Source organism: Anarhichas minor, unplaced genomic scaffold (genome assembly GCF_050575085.1).
Source record: "Anarhichas minor isolate MPS153535 unplaced genomic scaffold, ASM5057508v1 ptg000037l, whole genome shotgun sequence".
Classification (NCBI taxonomy): Eukaryota; Metazoa; Chordata; class Actinopteri; order Perciformes; family Anarhichadidae; genus Anarhichas; species Anarhichas minor.
This window is the reverse complement of record NW_027466483.1, coordinates 3764149-3782523: the sequence shown is the minus strand read 5'-3', so window position 1 is coordinate 3782523 and position 18375 is coordinate 3764149. Positions and strand designations below refer to the sequence as shown.

At 40.7% G+C, this 18375-nt stretch overlaps 1 protein-coding gene across 5 annotated transcripts in view; it reads right to left on the bottom strand.

Annotated features, from left to right (window-relative positions):
• Positions 1-3682: 3682 nt before the first annotated feature.
• LOC142966336 (uncharacterized) overlaps positions 3683-18375 on the bottom strand; it is a 41977-nt gene continuing 27284 nt past the window's right edge. For 4 of the 5 annotated variants that reach the window (XM_076107036.1, XM_076107034.1, XM_076107035.1 and 1 more), the window contains 3 exons: positions 17263-17386; positions 12243-13136; positions 3683-9692 (listed from right to left, as the gene is read on the bottom strand). In XM_076107036.1, the coding sequence (XP_075963151.1) occupies positions 9122-9692; positions 12243-13136; positions 17263-17386 (1589 nt within the window). In that variant the 3' untranslated portion in view covers positions 3683-9121. The remainder of the gene's footprint in view (positions 9693-12242; positions 13137-17262; positions 17387-18375) is intronic. The other variant, XM_076107039.1, reaches the window with a different exon arrangement.

The following is an 18375-nucleotide window of genomic DNA, read 5'->3' as shown; positions in this document are numbered from 1 at the left end:
TCATGCGCCACTGAGCAACTTCCATAGGAATAAACGGAGCGCCGCATCCAACGCTGTGTCCGGTTCTCTTTATACATCCATGGGGCAACAGGGGGAGTGAAGGAGCGTCATGCTCCATTTGATTTCACTATGTCTCCACTCAATATGATGGATTTTACCATTTATGTAAATAATAAACAATTTATTGTGTTTGATTTTCTGATATTTGTCTAATTAAGTCCAATCCCCAAAATATGAGCTGAGATTCAATGTATAATGGTGGGGACAGCATCCTCACTCTCCAATCTGACGGATATCACGTATTTCTCAATGAATAAATATTGCACAGATGGTAATGTGCTGAGGTTTTTCCTATCATATTTGCCTGATAACACACTTGTTGAGCTCTACTGGCTTCAACGTGTTTCCAGGAAAGATAGCATCAATACCAAACTCCTTTAGAAACTCTGGTCTGGGGCTAACAACAGAGCCATTTGCATTTTCAACTGCTCATAGACGGAGGATGGTGTGGCACCAATCCAACAGCAAATGTTCCTCCTCTTTACATCATTTTGATGGTGTAACTTATACTTACCGGGACTCGGTAATGCTATGTTCACACTAGGAGGCACAGAGCAACAAAACGGCCAAGTGTGGCTACATTGTCGGCTAGTTGCCTCCGCTTATTCTTTGGAGTTGTGCCAGTAAATCACTCTCTGCAATAACAGATTTTTTTCAGCCACTTGGGGGCAGCGGAAACAAGTTACAAACACAACATTGACAAAGCATCACTTTTTAAGTTGACGTGGCGAGCTTGTTAGCAAACAGTTGGATATTTACACATTCAGCAGTTAGAGCGCAACATCAGCATTAAGAAATAGTGTTTGCGTCCCTTGAGAATGTAATATTCACTCTCGTTTAGCTCTGTTTTTGGTCTCTACCAACTCTTGGGGGAAATATCTGTCTCTTTAGCTGCTAAATGCTCTACTGTGTTCACCAGCTGGCGTGTCTGTCGGCTGTTTGGTGTTGAGTAGGTAGTTACAGTGGGATTTTCAGTACTTTTTCAGTGAAAACAGCTGGCTGCTGTGGCCGAAAATGAGAGAGACAAAACAGTAAAGTTGTGGGCCTGATAATAATAATGAGCTGAGCCGAGGGGAGCTTCAGATTCAGCTCATAATTCTCTGTAGGTGCATCGATACCAGCGACCCCTTTCACATCATCATAAAAAAAATGTTTATAGCCATGTTCAAAATACTAAATGGTGTATCTGGATAGGGCTAGTATGGTCAACCTTTAAGTCTGGCATAGCTTCCAACTGGCTGCATTCCACTGCTTTACTGATCTCTTTCCTGGAAGTCTCTTCGCACTTCTGATGAAATGAATCATACAAATGCAAAGTCAAACCTTGCCCACTTTCACACCTCCACACACCTGGCCAATCTGTGCAAAGTGGGTGGGTGTGATTATCAGATTGAAATCTCCAGGCAGTGGTGAGATTGGGATGAAAAACAAGAATCCAACTGAGTTAACATGTCAGCTTTCCATACTTTACATTTTTTTAGAAAGGTGAGTAACAAAGTAACAAAAGTAACAAAAAAGCCTGGTCGTATTTCCCATCGGGATGTTGGAGTATAAGCATCATGGTAGCCTACAGTCAAGATGAGAAAAATAATGACCTCCACTTGCAGCCTCAAAAGCTGAACAACCACATTAGTCCCTGAAGACATGTTACGGTCGTGTGAGGGGAGTGATGAACAAAATACAACAGCCTGTTCATTTATGTTTCACCAGAAAAGTTCTTTAAATTCACTCTCCCATTTTCCTCAGAGTGTTCTGATCCCGAAAAGTTTGTTCAAATTAGTTCAAGAATTACAGTTAATCTGGTCACATATTTTTACAGACTGTGTGACAAACAGACTGTGTCATCTGGCCCAATAAATCACCACCGTCCCCGTGGTGGCTGTGGAACTGGCACATAAATTAACTATTCATAAAGGTGGTCGGTCGGTCGGTCGGTCGGTCTCTCTCTCTCTCTCTCTCTCTCTCTCTCTCTCTCTCTCTCTCTCTCTCTCTCTCTCTCTCTCTGGCCTTATTCAAAGTGCTCTAATTAATCAGCCTTAAATAGATGGACAGACCTACATTACTGACACAACACAACTCCTCCTACACCATGTACTATTTAATACACAGATGGCACCGCAGGCTGTGCTTCTCTGTGTGTGTTTCTGTTATACTGTAATCGCAGAAAAAGACAATATGGAGAAGTTGTAGCAATAGAGTTATTGTAACCATGGTAACCACTATAAATTATGTGTCACTGATGCATTATAGGGACGCTTTTTTCTCCAGGATTGAGTTATTAAACAGATTATTGCCAGTGGCATCACAGTACTTTTAAAAATAATACATCTTTATTTTTTCTATAGTTAATCCAATGAGTTTACTTTTCCAAATGAAAAGCAGGGTTTCTATCGAGGATTGTTGTGAAAATGTCAGTTTTTTACAACTTGGCTTTTGCAATCAGTTTTTGCCAGCATTTCTCTACAGGGTTTTTTAAAATAATTTTATTCACCTGAGCAATTGTTGAGATCTGGGAAGATATAAAAACCCTACAACAAAGGGAACAAGGAGACAGTTTAGCTGGGTTTTCAAATCCACTTCATTTGTGGCTAAAACTGAAAATGAGCTCACCTGAAAGGCTGCCAATCATCCCTCATTGAACAAAAAAAGAAGAAAAAAGAAAGTCCAACAGGGTCTGGAGTTGTGTTTCTTGACCTGGCTTCTTTTTAGTGATTTTATCAGTTCTTCTTCAATTTACTTCCTATGTAAAATGTTATTGTTTTACAAGTTGAAACCAGGTTGTAATATATTATCATTTAATATTTCAAATCTGCCGCTATTTAAAGATTGTAGCTGGATTAATTGCAGTTTTAGTCCACCTTGGGCGGTAGAACAAGCTGTAAACACAACATTCACATATTATCCCCTCATAAAGTCGTTATTGCTAACCACTTTGTTCACCAGCTGTTCGCTAACTTTGTCTGTCTGCTGTTTGGTGCTGGATTCAAAGTGCCATTGATTACTGCAGCTTTAAGCTTTGTTCAGGGTTCTTTTCTTGTATATTAGTAAACCTGGGTTATGGTATAAGGTAGCCTATATAGTAGTGTAGTGTAATCCAAGCATAGACCCTTTACAAGAATGACGTATACGCAAGAATGACGTATACGCAACAGAAGTACAATAGCTTGTCACTCTCCCATTGTCTCCTATGCAAGGACATTAACCACCAAAGATGATGAATGCAACCTAAACAAAGGGACTTCCCAGATCTATGTGAGCGGGTAGAACGCACGGAAGCATTCGGCTGAAAGTCACTGATTAAACTGAAACACCCGTCGCTTTGAAAGGGTCGTGATCTTGTCGGAATTCTGTAGAACTTGAGGTCACTGTTAGAATTTCAATTGCGACAACCAAACATTTAACAACCAGACATTTGGACGCTGTTAACAGTTTTAATTCACTGTTTAAAGCTTGCTAACTTTTCTGGATGGCTGGAACAAACCGCCAATTCTGTTGCTAACAAACGCGCGCATATTATTGATGACGTCGGCTGTAAAAGGGTCTATTGATTGATTACTTCCCTGAGTACCATGCAGGGTTAAGACAGCGGAGACAGACACCAAACAGGTCAGAGTGAGTCACATTCCACCATCAAGCGTAGTCTTTATTTGCACATGAATGCATTTCAACAAGGCTTGGGAATACGGCACACAATACGATTTCACATAAATCATCTTTATCCACTAAAAAGTCGTCTCAGGTCTTAGTTCTTAATCATCACTAAGCTTTAACAGTGATCAGCGTTTACATGAACAGCAAAGTATTACGCGTACGGCCTAATATTAGTGAATTTTACAAAAGTCAGTAAAGGTGTATAGTAATTTAGCCTTAATATTTCACAGTGAAACTAGATGCCTTGCGAGCGGAAATCCAAAATTATTTCATTGATAAAAAAGAATGCATACAGCTATGCGGATCATTCTCTCATTTGGTCCACTGTGTGAGCTTTAAAGTTTAGTTACTAAGAGAAAGATTCCCATCCAGCAGACATGTAAAGCAGCATGGTTAGAAAATACTGTGTGTCGTTATTCCAATAGAAACCAGGTTTTCAAGTGCTACACAGCATAGTGCCAAATGTTTAATATATAATAGAGACAATCCCCCACAGGTTACATGTAATGAACATTGTCATGTAAACAGCCTTTTTAGGATGAGACCTCAGCCAGAACGTACAGTGGTTGTGACCTAACAGGCAGCGTGGACTACCAGGTAGTTTTATAAATGCCAGGGCCCTGTCCCGTTTCTACAACAAGAAGTAGTCAGCTTCAAATAAAAAGCACGGCTCTCCATACATGATCACTTCGAGATGCCAGAGCTGGCAGAGAACCACCAAGAAACTGGCCGGAGCCCCAACTGTGTAGCTGTAGGGGGAAAACTCTGCTCTGCTAAACTTGATCTACAGCCAATGATCAAGTTGTTCCAATGCAATCTTTCATATAGAATAACAAGGAGGAGATATGAGATTGCGTCTGTGAAAACGATGTCTCATAACACATACATCCGCTCCGTGTCTTTATATTGCTCATGTGTGAAATATGGGTGGAATGTGTCCAAACTGACCAATTCCAAATAAGAGATCATTTTGCCATGTTTCTAGAATTCTAATATTTCAACCAACGGGTCCCAAGATGTAAGACTAGATTACAACCAAAGCAAGAACATGAACCAGGGCCCCAAGAGTTCCTGATTCACTGTATGTCAAAGGTCTTTGGTAATTTGATTGATTGCAGATTTGTTGGCACCACTACAGTAGAATATCAAATAAGGCAGGTCCTGCTTTATAAACTTATTATGAGATCCCAAATCTATTTTATTAGTTGATAGCCAGTGAGAATCCTCAATTTTGATTGACAGGTGCGGATTAACATTTAGTAGGTTTACCGTGTAACCAGACACTCAGGCTTTTGTTACCATTCTCTTGTATGCAGTCGCTGAGGATAAACCAGTTGCTGGATGGTCAATAAATCCCTCCAAATAATAGGCCTGCCGGCTTGTGGAACCAAAATGTCTCCATATATGTTTCTACATGTGTTAAATAGAAAAGCTGCAACGTGAAATAATGAGTAATGTTAATTACTTTAGCCGCTGACTAATTAGAAAAGTTTTGCAATTACTTTATGAGTCAATTATCATGGACTTCGCCGAGGCTAACAACACCTTATTGTGTTAGTATGGTACTGTTAAGGATTTCAGTATTAGAAATATTATTAGTAGGATTAAATAACACCCCTAGTGGTGAGTAGAAGTGTCACAATAATAATAATGTCAAAATAGGTTAAAAAGTCACAAAATATTTACTTATGGAATGTATTATGTTTACAATATTCTTACTTGTAGAGGATATTATGTTACAGTATTTTACTCATTGAATGTATTAAACCATAGAAGTATAGTCACTAAAGGTATTAAAACACTGTATGATTAGTTTTGAGGGTCAGAAAGGGAACATTTTGAGTGAGACTTTACAGAGGTGCAGCAGAGAACAGAGGGATGGACAACTGACCACCAGGACCTGAGGAGGAGTCCGGACGACTTCAACCAAACACTGAGATGATAACTGCCCCAAGCCAGGAGGGGCTATTGAATTTCGGCCAATCACAGAGGCTGATACTGGACATTTAAACTTTCGGACAGAGACTTTTAAATATAGGCTTAGTTCCAGAGGGTTTTTGCCAGAGTTCGCGCCGTTACCACTCTGGGTAGTTTACCAGCTGGGCTGGGCTATTTAGTGGGCCTTGTGAGAACTCTGCCCTGGGGACATATTGATATCGATAGAGTAATTCAGTTTGCAACTGTTCTAGCTTCTCTTGTTTATTAAATACTTTTTGATTGTTAACCGGATCCAGTTCATTTTTGGTGCGACTGGAAAGTCCAGCGGTCTGGGTCTCCCCTGAAAACATCTAACCCTAACAGTACAAATAACTGCAAATAATTTTGTTTAATTAAATTACCACTAACTGACACACACAGAAAAACAGTAGAGGAAATTTGTGCCCTTAACAGGTTCATCCCTCCGTACTAAAATGTCCTCACAGCTCACTTTTTAATGTTCTGAAACTGCTGACTTTTAACAGGGGTTTGGGGTGCTATTGGTTGTTATAACAATACAAATGAACTTACATTCAATGCATTTTGACATGGTTAAAGGCGCTAAATAGGAAATTCCAAGCATATTTATTGCCTCTACATGTCTCTCAACATGGTGAAGGCTGAGCAACCTGCTCACAGCTAACAGTGCTGCAACAGCGCTGACGGAGCTAACAGTGTTTACCTGAGGGGGAACAGGAGGGTGAGCGCAACGCTTCCACGACAACGTCGCATCATCTGCAACCGCCGTAAAAGGTTCAGTGCAGAGCGACGGCCGTGAGCTAGCCAGCGGGCTCACACTCACATACACTAACATGCACTAAAAAGCATGTGCCGCTGGCCCGTCTACATCAACAAAGCACAGAGAAGCTCTGATTACAGCACACACGGAGGGAGATTGACTTCCTTCTCTGCTCAGGTAGACATTAGTCCACGATATCTTTACATACACAATAGTTGTTTGCTGCTATATTGATGCTCTGAATATCGTATAGAGAACCTTCAAGGCTTTGGTCATTTTAAACCCTCGTCAGTCATTAGTTCAGTCCTGCTTAACATTCACGTCCAAAGACATACTGACAATCTTGCATCTTTAAAAATACAGATGCATGCTAACCAAGCACGTAATTCCTCTATGGTGGAAGTGCTTATAAATCTGTGCTCCAAAGCACAAGAAAGTATAATAATGAATCCATCACTAAACCAGGGGGGTGCATTTAGGGCTCCACCAAATCGTGCTGGTTTACACAGAGCATCATCTGTAAGAATAAGGACTGGTGGAGCATATTCATGTTTAGAATGGCAGTTAAAGCAGCACAAGGCAACAGTTCTCATTTCATGAAAAAACAAAACAACAACCCCCCCACAGATATCTGAATTATTGTGGCATCACCTTCTCTCACCAATAAACTCACACCAATACTTGACTTGGATTTTGTCATAATTCAAACGGTAATCTCTCACTGTCCAATCTGAAAAATGCATATTTAAAATAGCACGACTACACCTGCTTCAGAAGCAATTTGCTTGCAAGGCCATAACTTCCCACACACAGCCTTTCATAACCACATCATATTGCAACAATAATTATTATTGTGTAACTGACAATTATTTGTCAACCTGCCATGTTCCCTTTGTCCCATTTGCAAAAGGAAAATAAATGGGACATCACTGTGCTCTCTTTTAAAGGTACATGTGTCATTTTCAACATCAGCAAATGATGACCACATTCATTTTGAGACATTAGCATAATTACTCAACAACAAAACCACTGCTGGGATGATTGACAGCCCGACCAGCCTCCACACTGCATTTTACATTTTGTGCAACTGACATGGATTCAGAGGAAAATCTTCTGGATTGCTTCCCTTTCTGCGCAAACAGAGCTAAATCTGTCAAATTGTCTCACTGTGACAAATGTGAGAGCAAAATGGTAAGAAAAAAACAAAAACATCTCCAACATGTTATCCTCTTCAGTAAAGCCACATATGCCACAGAGGCGAGGAGAAGAGACAAAGCAAAAGGGATTATGGGAGATGAAGTCGCTAGCACTAAAAATACCACTGGCACGAGACGAAGGCTATCAATCATCTCAACCGCGGTCTCATTGTTAATGGCAATTTTACCTGATGATAAAGACATGTTTAAAAATGTAACACGTGGAACCTCTAAATGAGTGTAAGACTGCATTTACAATTAGTATTTGGCTGAATAAATACAATTAAACTCAGCCATTATTATACACACCACTGAGGCAACACTTTCCACTTATGAAACGTAGAATATAGCATGAATCTGTAAGCATTTTGCTCAATTATTACATTCACATTTTAAAATCTAAATGATAAATAACACAATTTGTTTAAATTAAATGTTATTACTAAATCCTTCCATATATATGTATATATATATATATCATTTTCACTATAATTATTTCAATGTTTCAAAATATATTATTGACAGACAATCAAATACACTTAGTAAAAGCAGGTATTAAAGAGAGGCATTACATGGGAAGTGTAATTTGATATAAGGCCTGAGACACATTTACATTGTTGGATCTGTATAAATGGATAGCGCAATGGCGGAGTCCGACAGAAATTCTTTTCTCCAGCTGTAATTATTTGTATGCGTTTATGGTAACTGAATTCCAACATTGTAGTATTTTCTTTAAATACAGGTGACTGAGTCAAATCATTAAGAATGTCTCATTGGTGAACTACGTTTTAAGGTGGATTTTCTTTGTTGTTGTGTATATCCTGTACAGTACATTCAATAGAATAAAAAAAAACTCATAACTATTCATATTTCTTATTTAGATAGAGAATAATGTGAACGTGTTACGAATAAATCATCCATGTGTTTCAAAATTTAACCTTTTGTTAAAACCCATAATAAATTGTCAGTGGCCGTATTTCCAAATAATCTCAACCTGAAGGTTTCTGTTTAGCCTTAGTCTCACACTGTGTCAAACGTACAATCTTCAAGATCTCTGTTTCGATTTCTCTGACAACGCCTGTGGAGCAGTAATTGCAGGTGTGTTTTCAGGTCTCACTTCCCAAAGATCCAAACAGTGTCCGCTTGTGATTTTTCCAGGGACTGTGTTGACTCATCCGTCAACAGACAGTGACTGAGAAGATATTTATTCAAATTACAATTTTGAGACGATTACGTTAAACTGATTATATATGATGTTGTCTAGGCTAGTGTAAGAAAATGCAACAATGAACTAGTCTTTTATGCAGCCTTCAGAAGGTCATAAGAAGGCAATGGCAGCAGCTAGATGCAAAATTCAAAATTTACAGGCAAAAAATCTGTAGTTGTTCCAGTTGTCAGTTTCTTCTCTTCTTCTTTTTCTCTTGGCAACAAACTCAGCTTCAGGTGATGGAAGCTCCTCCCGAATGGTTGCACAAAAAAAAAACATTTCCTTCACAAATCAACCCGAGGACGATGACGACGATGATGACGACGAAGGGCAGGGTCTATGGGTCTCGCCCCCCCTCAGTCCCGTGAACCCTACCAATGGGGATGATGTCACTTCCTTCTCTTTCTCCTTCCTGCTTCCGGTGCAGATGGACCTCTGGGCTGGTCTAAACTGCCAAGTCACCTTCTTTGCTGTCGACGACTGCTCTGCCGATGTCTCCCGTTTTACCGGTGAAGGGACATGTTGGGTTGCCTCAGGAATGGCTGCTGTATCTGCCAGGCCGGCGGTGGCCCCGGTAACCTTCCTTGCTTTGCCATTGTTGTTTTTGTCCTGTTCCGTGAAGAGCTCACTCAGGACTTCGGCTTCGTTGGTTTCTCCGAACAAGTCCCAGCCCGGCTCAGCAGGCGGCCGCTTGGACCGTGCTACGCTGGCAGATTTGTTACCAGCAGCAGAGAGTCTGGAGGAGCGACTGGGATCGGAGTCAGACAGGTCGGAGTCCCAGTCACTGTCCCCTGCCACAGAGTCACAACCCAGCACCGACAGATCAACAGGTCCGGATCCTGAACTCTCTGAGTCTGACTCCCTGGAAAACCACAACAGACAGAATCTGGGTGAAATAATTGAACCACAGTAATATTGGATTACAGTGACCAAAGTAATCACTGGCATCTACAGACTCACCAATCTTGAATTCAAACAATTTAAAATATTTCTCTGGTATCTTCATTCTTATATTTATTAGAATGGTGTTAAAATTACTGCTTTTAAATATGTTGCATAAAATCTAAACTCTCTCACAAGCAATCTTTATATTATTGAAATGACATTATTATTAGTGCTGAATTTGCAGAGGGAGGGGAAATCAGACACACCCACACACATACATCCTTTTAAAATAGTTTATATTGAGTCGTAATGGAAATGAGATGAATGATAGTTTGTGAATCAAAGTATACTTTTGCATGGATTTTAAAAAATGAGCATCAAACACTTCATTTCCTGCGTTCTGGTGAATTATTCTGCATCAAGTTATGGTGGAAATGTGTTCATTTATGTAAAGGAAAACTCTGGCGGCAGGTGACAATTCAAAATATAACTACAATTACCTCCTTATGGTTGTATGCCTCTGCCAACTAAGTTATAGTTTACATTCATGTCTGTCCAAAATGTCATCACTTTATTATTTTATCATGTCATAGTTGTCATAATTAGCATATGAATTCTTGAATTATGACAAAAAATGTGTTTCGTGAAGTCACAGTGACCTTTGACCACCAAAATGTAATTAGTTCATCCTTGAGCCGAGGTGGATATTTGTGCTAACATAACGTAACACATTGCAGCGTGTTACGTTGGGAATAGTCTAACTCAAAATCTCAAATCAAAATCTGCTCAATATTTCATCAGCGCTGTCTCACAGAGGAGAGGGCCAGATTTTATACTGTACGCTATATGGTCAGCTGTGGAGCAACGCAGCTGGTAAAATTATCATCTGTTTTAGAAATCTAATATAACATAAAATAGAATAAAATAATGTCACAACAGAGCGTCAATAATTTTCAATAACATCTTCTAATACTGTTCATATCACACTCTTTCATCTGCAGTCACCTCACCTGCCAGTTTCAAGTGGTTTAGATGCGGAGAGACTGTGGGCTTTTTAGGAAATAATGACTGGATTTTGGTGACTTCATGGCTGGTGGGCTGTTCACACCAGAAGCGCATTTCTGCTCTTCCGCTCCTTTGTGTGTGTGTGTGTGTGTGTGTGTGTGTGTGTGTGTGTGTTCACTCAAAATATTGGTAGGTTCAATTCTGTCCTCCCAAAATATTGCAAACCTAGTCCTTGATTCATATTCAGGAGTTCCTCAAAGTGCTCCCTCTAACTTTCGCGTGCCCCCAGTCCTGGTCAGCAGTTCTCCTCCCCTGTTCAAAACAGCCTGAGCTAAGCCCTGTCTGCCCTTCCTGAGATGTCTGCTCCGGGGCCTCCCCGAACATCTAAACAGGTCTGTAGCACAGACCGTATATATGGATGGACAACACGTCTCCACTTCTTCCCACTATACAAAAGTGAAGCCAAAATATGCCGGATGCCTGAGCTGTCATCTTGTGCTTTTGATGTTATCTGAAGTCAGAGGCTATGCAGTAGTAATAGGAGTGCTGGAGCCGTGGTACCGAGGTCTCGCCATGCATCGCCCCCAAGCCAATCATCAGCCGCAGCTTGTTAGAGTGAAAGCCATCTAGCTTCTACGTTAGCACCACGGTTGCTATTTGGCTAGAAAGACACAACTGTAATATCTCTATGAATACATTCATGATCAACATGGGCATGTATTATTACACGTCTCTGGGGGCCCCAGGTAGCCCACCTGGTAGAGTGGGCGCCCTATGAAGTCCTTAGCAGAATCCGACCTGGCGCCCTTTGTTGCATGTCGTCCCCTGTCTCTCCCTCTTCTCTGTCTATCCTCGGCTGTACTGAAATAAAGGCAAAAAGACCCAAAAATGATCTTTAAAAAATACATCCCCTCTCAACGTCAAATAACTATTCAAAACAAAAATTCTGTGTGTTTTTATTGGCCCATGTTCGAACTGCTAACATGGAAGGGGCGGAGTTTATGACCTATGCTGCAGTCGGCCACAAGGGAGCGATCTAGATGTTTTGGCTTCACTTTTGAGGAGCTGTCATCTCGTTTATCTTTACAAACAGTCTATGGTCAGCAGTCCTTTTGGCTTCCTCATACTTGTATGCTGCTTCAGTAGTCCCCTGATCCAAACATGAAGCCTCCTGTGAAGGTAATCCAGGCACATCCAGCCGGGACGAGTCCCTGTGGAAGACCCAGACCACACTGGAGGGATCACATATCCCATCTGGCCTGGAACCTTCTCGTTTCCCTGAGGGAGAGCTAGAAGACGTAGCTCCGGAGAAAGACATCTGGGCTACCTTATTTACTTACTAGCCGAATGCCTCTGCGACCAGGACCGGGATAAGCGGAGAAGATAATGGACAGACGGATCTAAAGCTAAATTAACAAAGAGGCTTTGAAATGCTGTTTTAGTTATTTCTCGGACCCCTCACTGAACAACAAACAATAGACTGCACTGGAGCCACAGTGAACACACACAAAAATACACATACCTGCCGCTGTAGGGTGCGTTTCCTGCAGGGCCCAGTAGGAGGCAGGCTGGAGCGGCCAGGTAGACAAAGCTGTCAGTGCACAGAAAGTCTCCTTCCTCTGGTTTTTGTGGGGCAAGATAAGTCGGCTTGGCATTCCTTTCTGTATTTGACTGGTCCAGGTGTGTTTTCATGCTTTCCGAATGTTGCTGCGCAATGTCGTGTTTTATGCCATGGGTGGGGACTTCTGCCAGTGCAGCGACTCCCCCCTGGGAGGCAGGCCTTGCAGACACGGCAAGGTAAACAAAGCTGTCCGATTGGACAAAGGGATCTAAGTCCCCGCAGTCCAGTCCTGAGCTTCTGATTGGCTTCTGATAGGGATCTAGAAGGTGTTTGATTGGTTGTTTTGAGGGAGACAGAGGAAGAGGGAAGTCACTTCCCATAAGGGTCACTTTTTTCCTGGGTGGTGTCTCCTCACTTTGTGGAGCATTTAAAGACATAGAGCCCTCAATGTTTGTTTGGTCGAGTTGGGTCCTAATGATTGAAACCGTTCCTATCTTACCAACCCTTCTTCCACTCTCACCTTTGCCTCTGTCTCCATCTCTCCCCGTCTGTCCACGCCCTGCTTCCTGTCTTCCGCCATCACCTCCTACGTCCTCATACGCGGAGGTGTTGAGAAGTGACGGGTAGCACCACTGCAGCTCCGCACTCTCCTCCTTCCCCCACTCCTTCAACCCGCCATCTTCCCCATCTTTCTCCAGCGACGTGCTGCTGCTGCCCAGGTCAGAGCCGCTGATCGGCTGGTCGCTGTCGGAGCCGGCCTCCTCCTGGCTCTGGTTGGATAAGGAGAGGAAGACGCCGCTGGAGTCGGACTCCAGCGTGAGGTTGGAGTCTGGAGAGCTGTCCTCCTTAGTGGAGCTAGAAAAAAGACAAGGCAGTCAAATGACTGCTACATCCCCATGTGCCACCTTCCCTTCTAATACTCTCTCTCTCTACCACTGGTTATCACTGATGCCATCAGACTTGTCATAACCTACTCTTTCAGATCTAAGTTATCGATTGTGTCTTTGTCCCCAGCTCTGATTTGAACACTAATTGGATAATGAACACATCAATATGGATACATTAGCCCCCTACTTTAGCTGAGGACGTGTTGCTTTCACACCTACCTCACTTGGTGCAAATCAAAGGAACCTACTTTTACAGTTCATTAATGCATGATGTGCTGTCGAACTGTGCATGCACACAAATCTTTTTTTATAGCAAAGTTTTAATATGGTCCAGACCACAAATGTGACCCAAAACAATTACAACTACTGTAGGGTGTTAAATACTGCAAAAACAGGGAAGACATACAAAGTTAACTTTAAATGAGGTAATCGGCCAGAGATAATTACTCAAACAGATGTAAGGTTATTAAAGACATATATATTGGATTCTAGGTCCCGCCAATATAAGCCCACTAATCACAAATGTTGCACAGCAACCTTTCAAGCCGAAATGGTCTACATTATAAAACTAGCCAATGTTGTAGAGTCAGCACAGTTTGTATTTGAACATGGATCATGTGGACTTGGGCTGGAATGTCAATAGCAGTTTGGGGCTTCCATAAATAAAATAGTTTAGATTAATAAATCAGGATTATGACAGCCAGCCTTTCTTGGCTTTTACCATTTCATGGCCAATACACAGGACAGATCTAGGAAAAAAACACAACTTCCCTTTCTCTAGCAGCTCATCAACACTGTCCTGCTCACATGTAATGAATGTGCCTGTTTTCATCCCAAACTCACACACACACTCTGTTCTACCAGAATGAGATGTTCATAATAATGACAGATGAAAAGCAATGAAATAGCAACACGAAGCATTTGGCAGTCCATCGTAACAAATATATGAATGTTCTCCAGCTGCATCGGCCATATACACACAGATCACTTAAAGGTGGAGTCAGTGGCTTCTAATCCAATGCACTTTTTTGCCAAATTCAGCAAATATCCCGTCACGGTCTGCTAGCTGTCAGTTCTCTGTGTGAGCTGACAAAAAATCTGGTGTTCAAACACAGCCCTGGCTGTAAATGGGAAACAAACAAAGGAACTCGGACCAAGCCACACAACATTATTTATTTATTTATTTATAAACATCTATTTGACAGTAAGTGGGCGGACTCAGTCTCCATTGTATCTCTACATCTAATTGGTTACAATCCTCGTCTTTGGATAAACCGGATAACACTCTGACACAGACGCTAGGGGGAGATTTTCAGATTGCACTACAGGTCAGGGGCAAATAATGTACATTTTACTGCACGGGCAGTTTTACTTTCTGCACTTAAAGTACATTTTGCTGATAATAACATTGACTAAAGTTTTGAATGCAGTTATTTTACTCGTAATGGATTATTGTTTCATCAGTATGGTATTAGTACGTTTACTGCAGTGAGGATCTGAATACTTTTTCATCCACTAATTACTTGTCAGTGATTTAACAGTTAATATACAAACAGTGGTCCCTAATCTTGGCTCCAGATCTTTGAGCAGGTCCAAATTGTTGCTCATATTATATACAACTATATTATATCTCTTCTGTAAACACAACAGTATGATTAAATATGATCACATCATGTTTTAATCAATTAAGATCAAAAAGTTTCTTTGAGCTGTTTGTCACAAGAGGTTTGAGTATCAAACACACAATGTCTGTAATAGAATGATGGAGTTTAAACCAATCTGAGCAACTTGACTTTAACACATTTTTAATTATTGTATTTAACAACACTATTAACATAATTTGTATTTCATCAGCCTCTACAGTCTAAAAAGTTTACAAAACCTGTCAGACAAATGTAGAATACATCCTGAGATGTAGTGGAGTAGTGTTTAGTGGCAGATTGAAAACCACCTCTATCAGATCTAGCATCTGTGTCAGAGATCACTCTGACGCAAAGACGAGGATTGTAACCAATTAGATGTAGAGATACTTACTGTCAAAAAAAAGTTTCGCGAGCGAGCAGGTTTAAGCTTCGCGAGCAGGTTTAAGCTTCGCGAGCAACTTTTGCTCGCACGAGTGAATTTTGCTCGCACGAGACGGAATTTTGCTCGCACGAGACGGAATTTTGCTCGCGGAGTGATGTCAAAGTAAAATATGCGCGCGGCTGTTTGATTTTCGCGCGCGCATGGATCTCATTTGTGGTCTCGGATTTTGACAGTGATTTGCCTTCATATTGAACACTTGTAAAGGCAGTGGGAGCGATCTGGGAGGGGGGTATTTGTTTGTGTGTTCAAATACAGTGTGAACAGCTCATAGTGATCACTGTTACAGTCATCAACCACCTATATTGATCAAAAAGCTTGTACAGAACCACTCCTATACAAATGCTGTTTAAATTATTCTCTTATAGTAATCAAGAAGTACACTAAAACTGTTCATTTTGGGTCTTTACATACATGACAAAATATGGAAAAACATTTTAAAACTACTGTAGGCTTAATTAAATTAATTTTTTGTTTTGTTTTTTACTTTACTCCCTTGATACTTTGCCTCGCAGTGACTCGTCTGCTTCCGGCTGGTCACCTGAGGCACATTGAAATCACTACAGGGAAAAGTAAATCACTTTCTCTCAATGAAAAATGTGCCTGTGGTTGAAGCCGCCCTCATCAAGTGGATTGATAATGCCTGGTCACGCAATGCCCTCAAAGTAAAACTCCAGCTGCATGCACCGGCCATGCTGGATAGACACAGAGCCAGCCAAAAAACTGCAAATCTCACCCCAAGCGAGCCCTTGTTCGGGGAAAAGGCGAAGAACTGGCAGTGGGCCATTAAATAGCGAAGCTGTCTGTTTCATTACTTCCTATTCATGTGAAAAATATACTAATGTCAATTAGATGGTAATACGCATTAGCATAAAATAATAACAACAATGGGGTTATAATAATCATCTGCATAGTGGTCAATTTGACCCGCAAAGACTGTATCAACAATCTTTCTCCAGAATCACTGACCCCACCTTTAATAAACAAATTGCAGTATTTAAATTGTTGCAATGGGTCGTCTGCTGGACTAAACTAATACAATAGCATTGAATTTAGCAAATAACTAAATGCTAGGGAAAAATGGAGCAAACTAACAAATTCTGAAACGACTTTAAAAACCTTTTACATCTATTTATGCTGTTTTATTTGTGACATTAATGAATCTATCTTTATCTCCAGGACTGACCAAGATTGTTATCTATATTTCTTGTCACTGTTACTGTTCTGATTTACTGATTGCATGTGATATCAGCCTTGCATGTCAAGGCTCAAGGCTCAAAACAAAATGGTCACTCCATTTTGTTTATTTAAATCACTCATGGCATTTACTTACATGTAGAATCCAAACAGTCAATTTTAAAGAACAAATCTTGCCACCACACTGCACTGTACAAGCCACAAGTCCAAATTGGATGTTGATAGATTTCATTACTGTGTTAGTGTCCACCATGTCTAACAGTATATATAAAAAATATAAAAAGAAAATGAGAAATTAAAAGAATGACATCCAAATTGATGTTTTGTTGTCTAAATCAGCTGTAGTTTCTCAAAAAACAAGCGATGCACGTGCCATGATCCATATTAAAATGTTTACTCTGGCACACACAGAATTAATTTTTAAATTCACAGATATCCCAATAAAAGTCATATATTTGCTAAACTGACCCAAAAAGGCCAGTAAATATAAATTTACAGTACACAATTATGGCTTATATTTTTATTGTTGAACTTTTTATTGATATTAAAATTGGTCACTCTTCTCTACTGCAACTGCTGCACAACAATTTCCCTTGGGATAAATAAAGTTCTATCTTATCTTTGAACCGTCCAAAGTCATTGTGGCCCTGTGCATTAATAATCCCGTCTTTGATCAGATTTCCAGTATACCTTGGCTGAATTCAAACCTGGATGTTGTTTCTTCCCTGTGTGATGAACCTTTAGTCACCCAGGATGTACATCAACATCTGGTGGAGAACAGTTCAGAATCAATGCTAACAACAATGAGGAATTACCTTGTGCCAACAGTGGTAGTCCCAGCAGATTTGGTTGACCAGTCAACAGGAGGTCTGTCTGTGTCTGTAGCTGGTGAGGCAATAGCACTGAGCTCCAAACTGACCTCGGATCTGCTCACCACTCCTGGAAAAAATAGCACAGATTCAACACAATTAAAGAATTGGGAGCTATAATCAAAACATCCCCATTCATGCCCTTCCTGGTCAAGCCTTTGGATATTTGATCACAGCCAGTCGATCAGTGTTTGCCATTGTCTAGTGGCTGTGGTAACATTTGTTCATTTTTTAGCTTTCTGCCGTATTAGAAAAGTGACACACAGGTTTCTGAGAGCCTAACTTTGCCAGTTACAGTACCGGAGCCAAATAATTATAATAGGCAATATGGTGGAAGCTGAGGTAGGACAAGCAAACAGCACGAACCACGCCTCAGACCCACGACAAGCAAGCAAACAAAAAATAAATAAGCCCCTTGATGGACCAGTTAGTGCAGGGTGGGCAATCATTTTTCCCAAGGGGCCACATGCGAAACAGGGACTGTTGTGGAGGCCCGGACAATAGACTGAACTCAATCCTGCTCTATATTATTCCACCTCTTTATAAAAAGTAAATTGTGGTTTTGATAAGCTGTGAGTAAATATTATGATCACTGGTGGAATGTAACTAAGTATATTTGCTTAAGTACTGTACTTATGTACAAATTCAAGGTACTTTACTTGAGTATTTCTATTTTATTTCAACTTTGTACTTCCACTACATCTCAGAGGGAAATATTGTACTTTTTACTCCACTACATTTGTCTGACAGCTTTAGTTACTTTGCACAATATCATTTTTCAAACCTTTCCTAACTACCCCAACTGAACAACAATAAAGGAGTTAAAATGAGCTGCACCTTAAACATCTGCAGCAGCAATAATGATCCAAACAAATATACATTTGTAATATCCATATATAGTAATAAAACACTGACAGGGATCATGTTTCTGATAGATTAGTACTTTTATTACTATTGTTTGTAGTCCAATGACCTCATTTTTAGTTTTTCCGTTCAGTGAACGAGTGCACTGAAGTCAGGTTGAATGTGTGAGGTGAGATGTGAAGGACAGCTGACAGG